General features: G+C 39.5%; 1 protein-coding gene across 5 annotated transcripts in view; it reads right to left on the bottom strand.

Annotated features, from left to right (window-relative positions):
• AKAP6 (A-kinase anchoring protein 6) overlaps positions 1 to 16,284 on the bottom strand; it is a 273,822-nt gene that overhangs the window by 146,598 nt on the left and 110,940 nt on the right. For all 5 annotated transcript variants that reach the window (XM_054067984.1, XM_054067987.1, XM_054067986.1 and 2 more), the window contains exon 5: positions 11,548 to 11,670. In XM_054067984.1, coding sequence (XP_053923959.1) covers positions 11,548 to 11,670 — 123 coding nt within the window. The remainder of the gene's footprint in view (positions 1 to 11,547; positions 11,671 to 16,284) is intronic.

The following is a 16,284-nucleotide window of genomic DNA, read 5'->3' as shown; positions in this document are numbered from 1 at the left end:
CTTTAGAATTAACATAAAATTGATCTGGGAACCTCACTGCTGAAATCCCATAATAGTGATCTCATGCTGGCATTGTGCCACTGTAGAGTAGATCAGACGCGAGATGGTTTGATTACTTAGACAATTTCTTTGTGTAAGTTTATCATTCATTTAAATGTAATATTAACTGAACATTCTGAGTTCAAAATTTTTAGTGATGAGATAATTACAGCAACCCTGGGAATGATTTTACCCACTGATCACTAACACACATTCTCCATCTTTCACTCCATCTAAATGAACACTCTTGCCTGGCAAGACCAAGCACATTTATGAAGAGGCAAACCACTGAGAGTTTAGTGATGAGTGAAAAAATTATGTTTAAAGGTGGAAAGGGCAAAAGATTGTAAGAAATAAACAAGACTGACTGAATGATGATCAAGAGAAAAGGCCATTATTAGCAACTGATACTCCATGAATAACATCTGATTTCATGAATCTGAACACCAAGCAGAAAGATCTATCAGCACAGTACAGCATCAGATGGTACAGTAGATGGGACTGATGTAATTAAATTAAGAAAGAGAAAAATTTAAGATAAATACCAGTGAAATTTCCTCCGAATGTCAGATCTATTAGATTGCGTAATGATCTCCTAAGGGAAACAGTGAAAGTCCTGATCCCTTGAGACCTTTAAATCTAGACTGGATAAAAATGTAGAAGGACTGCAACGTAACGGGCTGACAGTGCAGCAGCCTTAGTTTTTCACATGCCATAGAATTTGTGACGGGCCAGCAAAACTAAACAGAAAGGGTCAGGCTCTACCCCCAGAGTCCAACAGTCATTAATCCCTTTGTAAAACCACCTCACCCCTTTCTTCTCTGTCACAGCTTCTGCCATTGCAGTATTAGGCAATCAATGTTTTTTTCCTTTGTTATCGCTTAAACAAACATGAATAGCACAATCTTCCTCACACTAAAAACATTAGATTCCCCCATTTCTCTTTCTCATTCCTCATTGTGTTTGCCATCTCTTAGGTAATTTAGCCAAGTCCTGAATGCATAATTTTAGATGTGGAGAAAAATGATAGTTATCTGAGCTCTCTAGGAAGTCTATTTTGCAAATTTACTTTAGAAGGCATGGAGGCTATTTTTGCAGATATTTCATACTTCAAACTCACCTAGATTCTTGTGATGCCAATTCTCATTTATTTTTTGTGTTTCACTACATAAATTTCTATTTGCTTTTCTTCTGTTTAGAGGTTTTACGTTGTTAAAAAGGAGAAAAGTTAACATGAGGCTTCATAAATTGAATTTCCATTTGTTTCTTATCAAGAGGCAACAAGGGATGGAAGAGCACAGGCAGGAAAGCACATGGGCAAAATGGCTATACAATGAAGCTACTGCTAAGTTGCCATAAGCATGGTGAACTGCACGTTCAGTGCACCACATATAACTGTCCTTGATAATTTCTTGTCTCGAGATTTTCAGAAATAATCTGCAGAAGTCACAAGTCTTCTGACTCGTGTTTCTTTCAAGATGGCATTTGTCAGGCTCATCTTACATGTTTCTAGGTACAATTCTTCCACCTGGAGACCCACCATACCTGAAAGCTATTTCATCAAAACATGCCTAATACTCTCCTACCACATGCAGATAAAAAAACAAACAAGAGAAAACAGCTTTCCACTCCAAAGGAAAAGTCACGGGGCATAGCAGCCTTGGCAAATATAGAGTTACAACAGAGAAAAAAACATATACATATATTGTTCTAATTTAAATTTAAATTTACTGACTTACGGACAAAAAAGCATTCACTGGCATTAAATAACACATGATAGATTTAGAACAACTCTTGAAGGATTTCACTTGTATTAAAATTTCCAGGGAATACAAGGAGATATTATTTAATTTTTATGTAGGTACAGATATAAGGTTTTATGCAATTTAAAGGTGAACTAAAATACCTCCTTAGCAAAATATACCTAATAGACTCAGATCCCAAATTATTAACCCAATTAATCTGTAGAATTATGAAATGAAAAAAATAAATAGCATAGGAGATGCAAAGAAAAGCATTACCAATTAAGACCTCCATTCATGCCCTGAATCTTTCTACTTTTCTGCTGAAAACGTTGGCATTGCAAACATCAAAACACAGACAGCATTGTATTATTTTAGTACTGAAAGTGTGAATATTAGGCTTTTGAGAGACATAACACAGAACCCATGAGACTGGACCATAGCTCTTGGCAGGTAAGTAAAAGCAAATATAGTTGAACTGTTGCTGAAAGTGTGCTTGCTTGTCCTTTGAGAACCTGGCATTATATTCTTTTAATGATTTCCAATTGGAGAATTTTTATAAAATAAATTTCATTTCTCTTTGAAAGGCAAGTAACAGACTACATCTATATTGATCATACTGGCACACTAAAATTTCAGGCAATAGCATACATTTTAATAGACATAAAAAGTACAAAGTTCCCACATAAGCATTATACAATTTATTAATAAAATAAACATTATTTGCAAATCAAATTTTAAAGATGTTTCAAAAGTTGTTACAGTACTAAATTAGCGTAAAGAGCATGAACAAGTTGTCATTCAAAGAGTGATTATATTGCAATTGCTATAAAGCTTCTAAGTCAGGACTTATAATAATTTTTCATTGAAATGTCCCGATTGAGTTATTTAAAAACATTTTATAATAGTAGTATGATTTCATTAGATTATTATAGGCACTGAATCCCCTACGAGTGATGGAGGTTAGATTTTGGACATTACTATTTCCTTTCCTCCTTCAGTGGAAGAAGCGAAGCTACTTCAGGATGATGTCCTAATAGTTTAATTGTGGTTTAATACCTCCTCTGCCCAAAGACAGCTGCGGCTCTCAAAACTAGAAAGGCTTGGACAGCCTCCTGTGGAGCTAGTTAACAACTAATCTGTTACAGGCAGGCCCAACAGTGTTAACTATTATTATGGGTTGCTCTCCCCTTCCTATGCACAACTGTGTAAATTTGCGTTGGTAGCAAAAAGAAAAGGAGCCCTGGGAAGGTCTGAACTAATCAAAAAACAAACTGCAATATCCTTTCTTTCTTCACAACTGTATGAAGTACCTACACAAAGTTAGGTCTCTACAAATTTGGAAGACAGGTTTAGAAAAAAGTAGTACTTTTAACAGTATTCAATTTATTCAGTCTCTGGGAAAATTATAAAGAAATTATTGCTTATGCTACAGGCTTGCACTAAATAAACATCCTGAGTAGGACTAGCTGGTAGCAACAGTATGGGAGGACAGTAAATGGACAGACCTTTTCTTCACATAAAACAGGCATAGTAATAACAGATCTCCCACTTCTGTGATATTGGGAGCATAAACATAGCCCACTCCTTATCCTTACAAAACAAAAAACATGTACCAGCTTTTCTTCACTGCATGAACTTATGGGAAACAATTTTAGATCAAATGCAGTATTTCTGTATTGGTCAACAGTACTGTGATTAGACCTGTATTTTCTCTTAAATACCTGATTTTTCTCTTATTCACCAAAAAAAAAAGAAATAAAAAAAAAATCACTGAAATTCAAAAGAACAGTTCAAACCATTTAGAAACCTATATTTTTCCCACTGCTGGCAACCGTACACTCTAGCTCCACACTATAACACAGGTACAGCCAAATGTGTTAAATGACGGTAACATCTCCTTTTGATGTTCTTAGGCACTTTAACTCAAGAAACTCACAACTGACAATATACGTGCATTCTCTCTGTTTAAGGTTGATGTCTTACTTCCTGCAAAGTCCTTTTATTTCACTGTGTCATTGAAATCTGCTGAGTTTAGTGTATATCTTTGATTAGTATGTTCTGCTGATTGCTTCCTATATAAAAGGTTATACATTCAGGAACCCACGCATACCCAAAGTATCTTTCAATATAACAGCATAAAATTCAAAAATTCAAGCTAGCAACAGGGTAGACAGATCCAAAGTCCATAGAGAAGCAGGAGATTAGTCTGCTCATGGTGCTCAGGCTCTTTAGCACCATTATCCTGCAAACACTATTGCATATTTTCAGGAACAAATATAAATTGGCTGCCACGGACATTGGGAATGACCATATAGCAAAAGCACAGTACATAACTTAGCTATTTTAGAGTCTTTAATAAAATTACTGTTACCACCGCTACCACAAAGACAGCCAGTAGATTAGCCCAAGGCATGTGTATTTAACCTTATTTTCAATGAGAACAAGTATTTAACACTTCTCTAAACTGATATTTTTCAGAAAATGAGATTTTCCAGGCAGATGAGAATGGGTTAGGGTTTTTTTCTAGACATTGCAGACGTGTTACAAACAGATAATCAGTTACCATGAGATATCACAGAAACATCATTACTTCACCAATACAATTTCTTAAACATGAAAATACAATCTATTTTCTGTATGAAAGCATTTGCTGTTTAAAGCTAAGAAAGTGCTGAGACTTGATGTGCCCAGAAACATTTATAGTGGACACTGGGAAATTCTTATTTCATTTCTCTTTAGATAATAAAATGCTCAAAAACCCTATCTTAAAAGAATTTGGGTTTGGAATGGAGATGACATGTAAACTTTCTCTACAGAAGAGAAATAAATGTTAGCTTGAATCAACTTCTATAATTTGGTTCAAAATACTAATGATACTTTATGATATTTTTAAAACTGCAACATGTAAAGTAAATACGGTAACTGAGAAGGTTAAAATTATGGAATAATTCTAGGTTAAAAAGCACTTTAACTGGGCACAAAGCTTGCAACTAAATGGAGGTAAAAATTACTGCCAGAGATCACACAATCTATTAGAAAGGAAAGCCAAGAATTTCTTATTCATGGCAATGATCGTTTAGTGTATCCAAACAACACTTTGTACCGCAATGATTCCATGCAATCCTAGCCACTCATACTTTCTAAAGAACATTTCTTTCTATCCTAGTTTCAAGTGATCAAAACATATCATTTTTTCCCTAAAAACAAATGAACAAACAAATAAACCTGGTGTGAACAATCAGTTATTTTCAAAGAGGCCATCGTCCTCCATTCTCTCCATAAATAACAAACACATCCTCTTTGTGCTGTCTGGAGAAACGGGAAACCATTGGCTGCCGTCTTTTCTAAGGATATCTTATATCCACAGTGCGCTGGTTTTGGCTGAGACAGAGTTAATTTTCTTCATGGTAACCAGTATGGGGCTATGTTTTGGATTTGAGCTGAAAACAGTGTTGATAGTGCAGGGAGGTTAGTTACTGCTGAGCGGTGCTTGCACAGCCCCAAGGTATTTTCTGCTTCTCACGCTGCCCCACCAGTGAACACACCAGGGCTGAAAAAGAAGCTGCTTTCCTGGAGATGGCTGAACACCTGCCTGCCGATGTGAAGTAGTGAATGCATTCCTTGCTTTGCTTTGCTTGCACACGTGGCTTTTACTTTAACTGCTAAGCTGTCTTTATATCAAACCTCAAGTTTTCTCACCATTAGCTTTCCAATTCTCTTCCCAATCCCACCACGGGTGAAGAGTGAGCAAGAGGCTGTGTCGTGCTTAGCTGCCGGCTGGGGTTAAACCATGACACACAGTAAGAGTAAAGTGAAACACTGAGAACAGCCCTGGAGAGAAGGACTTGGGAGTGCTGGTGGACGAAAAGCTGGATGTGAGCCAGCAATGGGCGCTTGCAGTCTAGGCGGCCGACTGTATCCTCGACTGCATCAGAAGAACTATGGCCAGCAGGTCAATGGAGGTGATTCTCCCCTTCTACTCCACTCTCATGAGACGCCACCTGGAGTACTACATCCAGCTCAGGAGTATCCAGCACAGGAAAGACATGGACCTGGTGGAGCAGGTCCAAAGGAGGGCCACAAAAATGATCAGAGGGATGGAACACCTATCCTATGAGGAAAGGCTGAGAGAGTTAAGAGTTGTTTAGCCTGGAGAAGAGAAGGGTCCGGGGAGACCTTATCATGGCCTTTCAGTACTTAAAGGGAGCTTATAAGAAAGGTGGGAACAGGATTTTTAGTAGGGCCTGTTGAGATTAGAATGAGGGTTAATGGTTTTAAACTAAAAAAGGGCAGACTTAGTATAGATATAAGGAAGACATTTTTTTACAATGAAGGTGGTGAAACGCCGAACAGGTTGCCCAGAGAGGTCGTATTACATAGATGCTCCATCCCTGGCAATATTCAGGGTCAGGTTGGACAAGGACTCTGAGCAACCTGACGAAGTCGAAGATGTCCCTGCTCCTTGCAGAGGAGTTGGACTGGATGATCTTTAAAGGTCCCTTCCACCTCAAACTGCTCTATGTCTATGATTTGCTCTCCTCCAAATTACAGACTTAAATGTAGGCAGGTTACACCCATGGTCTTACTCATACGGGCAAAAGGCAAAAGCCGCTTTGAAAGAAATCATATCATCACAGGAACCTCTGACCACTCTTCATCTGGTTTTGAAGAAAAAAAGCAAAATCTACCACTACTTTCTCTTCCTCTCTTTACATATATATATCTTCTATGTTTCCTGTCTTCAAGATTCCAAAATTACACTCTTACAGAAAATTCTGAAGAGTAATATTGTTCAGACAAAAACACATAACTACAAGTTCCAAATTTCTAAGACGACCTTTATACCTCCACTGAAAGATACTGTTTGTCAACATTAGCAACAATGCAAGAAGGATTTAAACATTTCAATCAAAGAAGTTGAAAATAAGATATTTTTTATTTGTCGGTTTCCATTAAATAGTCTTGTATTGGCTAGCTCTAAGAATGACCCCACATATAGAAATGGCTTTGGCCAAAAGACCTGAGACACCACAGTAAGGTGCACAACAAGGAGCTGTGCAGCAACAAGAAAATAGAGCACTGCGTTAACAACAAAGGGAAAAATTAAGACTATAGAATTAAAAGTCCTCGCCCTCAGCAAATAGATATAGTGCCTTTCATTTAAAACTTTTCCTCGTGGCTCTTCAAATTTCCTTATTTGCTGGGTATTCCTGTGCCATGCTAAAATCACGTATCTTTTGGGGTAAGGGATAAAAACAGTGAAATGTCTATTTTAGCAGACGAAAAGGGTCAAGAGCAATATGGTGAATTCTTCTTTGTTAAGTTGTAAGAAATTGTGCTTGGTTTCAGAAGCCCAGCAGTACAATCTAGACAGATGATTTTAGCTCATAAGCTGCCTTCAGGATACTGTTTTTGATGAGAACTGATTTGCATACCACCAAGTCTACGCTTAGAGTCTGCTAGTAGCTGATTTTGATCAGGGTGCGAATGTGTAAGAACCAACATAACAGAAAAGAAGAGCTACAAAAAAAGTAAAGGGAATTAGAAACCATTTTCAGAAGTTCTTTTCTTGATAAGGTCAATGAAGCTATCTTTTCATTAGGAAGTGATTTGAACCTAATCATTCACAAAATTCAAAACCTGTCTCAATTTTTTCTCTAGTAGGGCTGATTGAGGCCTTTGTGGCAGAGAGATTTCTGCTGAAAACTCTGTTGTTTTCATAAAACATATTAGTATTTCCAACATCTGCCAGCCTGGGTGGCTGCCTGCAGGGGTGCCAGAAGTTCAAGCAGTGGTAGCTCCATGTCAGCCTTTCCACAGGAATGGGAAGCACACAGCTCCCAGATCAGTTTCACCAATGTTAGTCAGCTGTACAGACACGTAAAACTGAAAGAATAATTTCAGTCACTAATTCAGGGGTCTCTGAAAGCATTTACATCGATAGCTTTGTGCTTCAGTGTTTTCTAAAATTAAGCATATTGAAACCTACTTTCTGCAGAAAATCAGGGAATTGGGTCTAATATTTGCTACAAAACTGTCCTCCAGGCTGAAGACTGACTGTTTTGCCACACCTTCCAAACGTAGACTACCTTTCAGTTTGTAGAAATAATGTACTCTTCACCAAACCATATGGTTACTCCTCACAGCAAAATCTATAGAGTTTACACTGTAACTGTGATTTAAGCATGAAATTCCAATTTGTCCTACAGTTAGTAAGGATAATTGTGGTGTGTTTGGGTATCAGGGCTGTGCCTGTGTCCACATCCAGTGCACTTACTCATGAGTTCTCTGGGTGGCTCAGAAACTCTCCAACCAGTCTCTACACAGGTGAGAGAATGGGCTAACTGGAAACAACAGAACAACTTGAGGAGAGGCTGCCCTCCACCTTCACAACAAAGTGCTTCAGTAATTACTTCAAGAGCTGTCCAGATGGGACCTTCAGACTGTCACAGAGATGCCTGCAGGCAGCTCTTGCTGGGCCAATAGCAACAACCAGGCACTACTCATATGCTTCAAAGTGCTGATTAACATCCCGGGTAAACAATTTTGCCAGAGCAGGTATAACAATTAACTAGAACAACAGTTTGGGGTTCTACCAATTTAAGCTGTAAGATGTCATGCAAGGATGCTTGTAATGGAGACTTACATTGCCATCCTGTTCAAGACATTTGACTCCTCCTGTGAGCACTACCTTTGCAAAGGTTTGAATAAGTTGATACTGTAGGTTTCTTGTGATGGGCTTTTTTGGGTTTGGCTTTTTTTAATAAACACACACTCTTTAAGTGTTTATGCCACACCATTTTTCAAAATGTCAAAGATGTAGAAAAGTAAGTCTCAGTCAGGAGAGACTTTAAAATTCAGTCCTTTATCAACATTCACATTGGGACCCTAAAGTGACAGTCAAGAATTTTACATACTGAAAAATGTGCAGGACGTTCACAACCTTGTCCTTGTCTCCTCTGCAAGACTTTTCCCAGCAAACTAGAAAGGGAACAAGTACATTTTTCTGTTTTCCTGCTCCCATATTTTCTTTTCCTAGATTTTGACAGCAGAGATTTAATTCATGAATGTAAAATATTCCCTCTTTATGGCTCTAATTTTGTTATTGCAACAAACATATCTGCAAGAAAACAATATCACAGGTGGTGAAATTGATAATTTGTGCCAAAGGCTAAGGCCTTGTCTCTACTAATAAAAATAAAAACACTAATCTACACCGACTTTACGCTCTTCCTACAACTAGAAAATCTGCACCAGTGAAGAATCATAGCTACGAGGTCTGCTAGCACAGATGCACTATACAGAAAAGAACCAACACATTTTCTTTGTTGATTAATTTTCTACTGGTGTCTGTACTATGATCCCGTAAGTCTGGAACCTAAACTTATAAAGTACTAAGCTTCCTTTACTTCAACAAATCTTAAGTGAGTCTGACAGCCTGATAATCTGACGGGCAAAAGATGACTATGACTAGTAAAAGTACCCTCACAAAGACCTTGATCACTGTTGTCTTAATATGCTCAACCAAAAGAAATTTTAATATTGAGCTCAATGTGAATTGAAGTTCATCTACTTCTGTTGAAACACATATCAGGATTTCTGACAGACAAATGTCACTGCAAAACTTGCAACCTAATTAATAGAAATAACGATCTGCCCCACAATAAAAATGCACTGTTTTAATAGTTGAATTCTACTGTGTAGAAATGAATATGATAACATGTTTTCTGAAATCCAAAACTAAAAGTAACAGTTTAATTACAATATCATCAAATTGAAAAAGAACTGTTCTTTAGTCATTTTACTTCTTCACAGAAGTAAAGAAAAAACCTACTTTGTTTCATACAAAGATCCTTACCCTAAAGTTATGCAAATATAGAGAGTACAGCTGGGAGTCTAAGTACTTACAGGGAAAAGTGCAGTTAGTGCAGGTGCCCACACATACTCATTTATTTTGACTATCTCTAGCAATGAAGAAGTTGTCTCTGGGCTATTACTCCACATTTCTGTCTGATCGCTGGTTTTGGCTTCACTTCCAACGGAACCACAAGGCAAAGTTGGAAGGCACTTGCCTGCAAAAGAGCTACTGTACTTCTTGCCATGTAAGAAGGGGAAAAAGAAACTGACTGTGATAGAGATTCAGCCTGGTGGTTGCCCTGTTCCTGGAATATGTTGCTTTTTATCCAGTCAAGAGTGAAAATCGCAATTCCACTCCTAAAACCTCATCTTTCCAAAAGTTTCATGTTGCAGACTAAGAGGAAAACAAATTGAAATGACCAATGCTTTTTCTAAGGTCTGATCTCGAAATGTGCTCTGTGTCTTCAGAGAATGGGAATCACGGGACTGTGTGTGTGCAGTACACGGCAAAAATTGAAACTGCCACAAAATCAAAAATCTGCAACATAAGGCAAAAATGCAGTGTCTTTGTACTGTATTTTATAAGCTACGTAAATGGGAATCTAATCTATTGGCTGCCTACCACAGAAACATTTAAGAACAAAAGATCCAAGAGTTTTCTGTATGCTGGAATTCTGAAGACAGTTTTCATTTCAATTTCAATTGTATATGTGGTTAATGTATGCTTAAATAATTTAATAATGGTCACTCCAGTATTACAGCAAGGATTGGGATGGCATTTTTTCCTGTAATGTATCACATGACTTCTTGGGACTGTCAAGTAATTTTTCACCACCAGATTATCAGAGACTGGAAATAAGAATGATCTTTGGCAGTTGATGTGGTTCAGCTAATGCACTGTTTTATCTAGCTGGAGTGTCTATTTCATTGGCTCAGAATAGTGCTATCACCAGATTTTCTTCAAATTCATATCAGTGAGAACCTATGATTTTGGCAGAGAGCATTTTTCAGCTTAATTTTCCATTCTTTTTTTTTCCCCTTTTCTCCCAGATAAGAGTAGTTTACTTATTAGGATACCTACCCATTGAACAACATATATTGATCTCTTTTCTCAACCTATAGCATAAAATTTTGCTTTTGAGAACTAAATACTTGATTTAATTCATGTCTTCACTTCATCTCCTCATAATCAGAAGCAGCTCTTGGAGAATTCAGTGAAAGTCTTATGAGGTTTATCAAATAATTCTCAATCTATAATTCTATCCTGTAATGTATTCAGAAGATTACTCATCCAAGCGTTTTCAACTTCTACCCAACGTTTTAGCTTTTTGCACAAAAAGAGGTTTAGTGACAGTTGTATTAATTACACAACAGAAAGCTGTATCATGTGAAATGACTGAAATAATTATTTCAAATATTTTATTTAAATGACTGTACCATCTTAAAACTGTGAGAGAATAAGAGTTCCCTAGTAGTAAGAGTTGTGTTAATGCTACAGCGTAGTAAAAATCCTAGAATAATCAGCAGAAAAAACATTATCCTTGCTCCTTTATCCTCGCTCCCTACTAGTAAGAGTTGTGTTAATGCTACAGCATAGTAAAAATCCTAGAATAATCAGCAGAAAAAACATTATCCTTGCTCCTTTATCTAATGCCATTTTATTCCAGTTTCCAGTTTCCTGAATGATAATGTAATTCTGGCTTTTAATTTAGTTTTTAGAAAGCTATCAGTACATATTTCTAATACAGAAAATATTTTTTGGTATTTTCATTAAAATAAACTGCAATGCTGCAAATCTTGCATTAAAATACAAATGCACACTAGTAATTAAAAAATAATAATAAAATAAAAAGCACAACAAAACACTTCAATTACTGACAGTAATCATAGTATAATCTTGTCCTACCAAGTGTGTCTCCAGGTACAGTTTAAGGCTGTCTGTCTCTGCTTTAGGAGGAGTCCAATTCTCTGTTGTTTCCATGGCTTCATTTAACCAGTGAATGAATTCATCCAGCTTGCTTACAAACCCCTTACCAGATAAGAAAAAAAGAAAGAACAAGAAAAGCATATTTGTTAGTGAAACAGCAATATCACCAATGTATGCTTGATTATTTTTTTTAAGCCAGGAGAATATTGTACAGTAAAATTTTGACTTTTACAAGCATGCAAAGGAAAAACAGCAAGTGGTCTTGTAGTAAATGTCGAGCAGAACCGTGTTTCTGGGGAAAATGTGAAGTGGCATTTTGAGACAGGACAATGTGAGATCCATATGACTGCGATGAAACAGAAAAACTAGTAAAGTTTTAGAAGACATGAGGGCGAATATACAAAAAGCTGCATATAGATTACAATGAAAACAAAGCTGAAGACCTTGCACTGGGCAGACTGGGTGTAGCATGAAGACTCTTGGTTGAAATAAGTGCAGAACAAAGCTGCATTAACAAGGCATGCATCAGTAGACCAAGGGAAGAAACTAATTGTCAGAACTTGGGTCTGTTTTGCTTCACAGGATGGGACTCAGAGAGAAGAAATCAAACGGTAGGTGAGGCAGAATACATAGCATTTAATATAAATATTGCTGATTGCATATAAGACACGCAGAGGGTGCTCCTGAAAAGACAGGAGCTCCTGCTTCTCAGGAGCACCATTTGTTTCAAGATTAGTACCAATTATATTGTCTGATTAAGAATAGTGCCCCTGAATTTACATGATTGGATGATACTATAGACACATACTGAGTACCAAAGTCTTATCCAGCACAAACCAAGGGATTAAATGGTATAAACTGACCGTGATTTTTATAAGCACCCTGAAAATTAACTCTGAGCAGAATGTCCATCTATTACAAGCATTGTAAGACTAGATTAAGCTTATAATATTATATTATTTATATTATTAATTCATAATGTTTATATTGTTAGTTATTATTATGCTTATATTATTAGTTATTAACTATGAATTTTGCAGTACAGTGAAAATTTTAATTTCCACTTGGATAACAACACAGTATATATGCTCAGTATCTCACTCTCATCACTTTATTTATGGAATCATTTCCGGTAATTATTAGTCCATCCAGATAACAAAAAGCAAGCTAAGCATAAAAGATTCCGGAGTGACTCAGCAGCACAAATTCCCTCTCCAAGGTGGCACATGAAATTGGAATTCTAACCGAGACAGAGACAGGAGTTTGAGCAGTTGGCACACAGCTGCATTATGCAAAGAAGTGCAGTGCTAATAGCCCAGACCAACCAGAGCCACACTTCCTTCAAAATTCATGGTAGCAGTCATTTTGGCACAATGCCGTGCCAAGAAGCAAGGTCCAATAATCAGCTCCTGGCTTCCACCTGAAACGGCAGTGCTTCTGAACCAAAGCGATCCTCTGGCGAGATGCTCTAGTGCATGCTGCCGGTGTGACAGCACTCACTGAGCCACTCTGAACACTTTATCTTAATTATTACTCACATAAGTCCCTACAAGTCCTCTGGATGAGAAGTCTATTGCCATCTATATGCATGGAATCCACTGTATCTCAAAGCATTATAAAGAAGAAAACTGTTACTCTCTGGGTTTTATTGTAAGGTGTTTATCAGGACATTCCAGAAAGGAAGAGGGAAGTCTGGAAAAACAGCCCAATGGTTATGGTGACTAAAATGATGTGCCTTCACTCCAAGCAAGCAAGCAACAAAGGTAGCTGTATTTTCTCTCTCCCCCACAGCAGGTCACACCACAAGGGCTATGTTCGCCGCCTCAAGCCATGGGACACAGGAGGAGCACTATGCTCCACTGGCTTCACTGCTTGCTTTCTTCCAGCTCACAGTTGAGCACAAGCGATATCAGACTGGCAGAGTAACGGGAGATGTGAAGTGAGGGGGAGAGGAGCAGGAGGAGTAAAGTCCTTCCAGTCCCTCCAATAAATCTTTGCCTGCATTTTAGCAATGTGCCGTCCTTGAGAGACAAGGTGATATGGTAAGCACAAAAAAAAAAAAACACCAAAAAAAAAAAAAATGAAGAAAGCCTCTCTTGTGTATGCGTCATGTATTTTATGGAGACAGACACGTATAAACATCTGCCCGCAGTACTCGATGTCTGTATGCCTTCAAAAGGGTGCTCAGAAACATTGCAGGCTTGCGCCAGTACAAAAGGCGACTTCCAGCAAGCCGAGTTACTTCTGCCCTCGCACAAAAGATGTCCGTGTTTTGACGTTTGCTCCTTCCAGCAGGTGCTCAGGGCCTCCCGAGCAGCGGGCTCAGCACATCACTGCCTTTCCCCTCGCCACCCAGAGCACCCGCCAGCCCCGCTGGCTGGACGGGGAAGCTGGAAAAGAATTAATAGAGAGATACAGCCCCTACAGACCCACTGTGAGCGGAGTTATCTGAGACGAGAGAAGGGAGGCTGATGGCACCTGTGCTGCCCGCACGCTGGGCTGGTGGTGGGGGAGATGGGGAGTCCTGGAGCCGCCGGGGGCTTCTTCTGCCAGGCAGCACAGATCATAGGGTCACGGGATCATGGAACGCTTTGGGTTGGAAGGGACCTCAAAGGTCATCCAGTTCCCTCCCCCTGCCACGGGCAGGGACATCCCACTGATCAGGCTGTTCCAGGTTCCATCCAACCTGGCCTTGAGCACCCTCAGGGATGGGGCAGCCACAGCTTCCCTGGGCAACCTGGGCCAGTGCCTCACCACCCTCACAATGAAGAAATTCCTCCTTATGTCTAATCTCCACCTGCCCCTCTCCAGTTCATACCCATCGCCCCTCGCCCTATCGCCACAACCCTCTGTGAACAGCCCCTCCCCAGCTCACAGCGACACTACTATTTTTTTTTTTTCCCTCAAATGACAGCAATAAAACTCTACTGCAAGCATTGCAAAGAGCACATCTGTAGTGACCGAAAGGAGCGAAGGGCCTGGAAGCAAGCAGGAGGGGCGGGCAGCGCGCTGCCGGGCTGCCCGTGCCCGAGCCCGCACCGCCACCTGCCGGCGCCGCGCGCTCCCGCACCCCCCGCGCAGCGTTAGAGGCGTTAGAGGTAAAACGGTGCCCCCAGCTCGGGTGTTTTCGGTTTGGTTTTTTTTTTTCCGTAGCAAGAGCCTGGGATTCCATCCATTTTGATAGCGTGACGGCAGGGAGCGGGGAAGGAGCCGCCGTTGTGTGCAGCCGCCAGCGCGGTGACTCGCCTGTGCCTGGCGGGCAGCTCCGCTTCGGGACTGCACCCAGTGCAGAGGTAACCGGCTGCAGCGGCTCTGGAGTTACGGACATGAGGACAATTTGCTCTTCAGGCTGAACTTTCCCTCCTGCCTTGCACTTTTTTTTGTCCAAGTGTGGTTATCTTTGAACTCTAGGGCAGTCCTCGCCGTCAGCCGTAGCCGAGGGCTGGTACCAGTGGTCCAGCACTGCTGACCCACCTTGGCCAGAGCCAAGAGGCCGTCCGCCTTCTCCTACTCAGAGGAGGAGCGCCTCCGCTATCAGAGAATCGTGGAATCATAGAATAGTTGGGTTGGAAGGGACCTTAAAGATCATCCAGTTGCAACCCTTCTGCCATGGGCAGGGACATCCCGCTGGATCAGGCTGCCCAAGGTCCATCCAAGCTGGGCTTGAACACCTCCAGCGATGGGACAGCCACAGCTTCCCTGGACAACCACTGATCCACGTAGCACTGTCCAAACACAAATCCAGGCCCTTAATCTCCTTTAGTCTCATAACAGGGGCGAAGTCCAAAACATAACTTATCCCTGACCGAAGGAGCACTGCTCTTCCACAGATTGACCAACACAGAGTCAATTCCACATAACCAGAATGGCCTAATTAGTTGGAACAGAATGCAATTAATGAGGCACGTATACTCAGGAACACAAAAAACATTGCAGTAGTTGCTTTTCTCATCATCTAGGGTATCTCTGAGAATGTGTGTTTGAAATAAAAGCTTCAGACAAAGTAAGTTCTAAAAAATACGGAGAAGATGCCTTACAATACAGAAAATCTGTTGTGGGAGTCTTATTGAGCATGAGACTAGGCTTTGAAAAAAAAATTGATTACAAGGCAAATTACATAGAAAGAAAGGCTGAGGCTTAATATACAATCCTAAATCCAAATCCAGGACCACTTAGAGAAAGAAATAAATTCATAGGATGACAAATTTTAAGCAATGTAGCATATTTTTCAGAGTTTTTTTCCTTTTATAAGATGCACACGAAAACACTTTACATCCCTCCCAAGATACTTCCTACCTTTCTGCTTTTTCTGTTTGAACTTATGATTTCTTCCTCTATGTTTTTTCTTCTTTACCATTCTTAAGGCAGAAAAGACTTTCAACGGGTTTAAACTTCAGTGGAGCTATGCTGATTTATGCTAGGTAAGGGTATGATCTACACAACTCATGCTTTTGCAATGGTGAATTAAACTATTGCGTTTTCCACCAAAACTTCTTGGAAGTTGAAAAACTGTAGTCAGCCACATTGAACCTAAATATTACTGTAAAATAATTCTTCAGAAAACATGAGAGGGGAACAGAACAGAAAAAAAAAAAGAAGCATCACTATAATGCAGTCTCTGCCTTTTGATCAGCTGGTTCAGTTTTGCAAATGTAATAGTTTTGTACCGTGCTAGCAAGCAAGATGTTATCAAAAAACCTGAAGACCGTACATGAC

This window comes from Cuculus canorus, chromosome 5 (assembly GCF_017976375.1).
Source record: "Cuculus canorus isolate bCucCan1 chromosome 5, bCucCan1.pri, whole genome shotgun sequence".
Taxonomy (NCBI): Eukaryota; Metazoa; Chordata; class Aves; order Cuculiformes; family Cuculidae; genus Cuculus; species Cuculus canorus.
The sequence above is the reverse complement of the archived record's forward strand: the minus strand, read 5'-3'. Positions and strand labels throughout refer to the sequence as shown.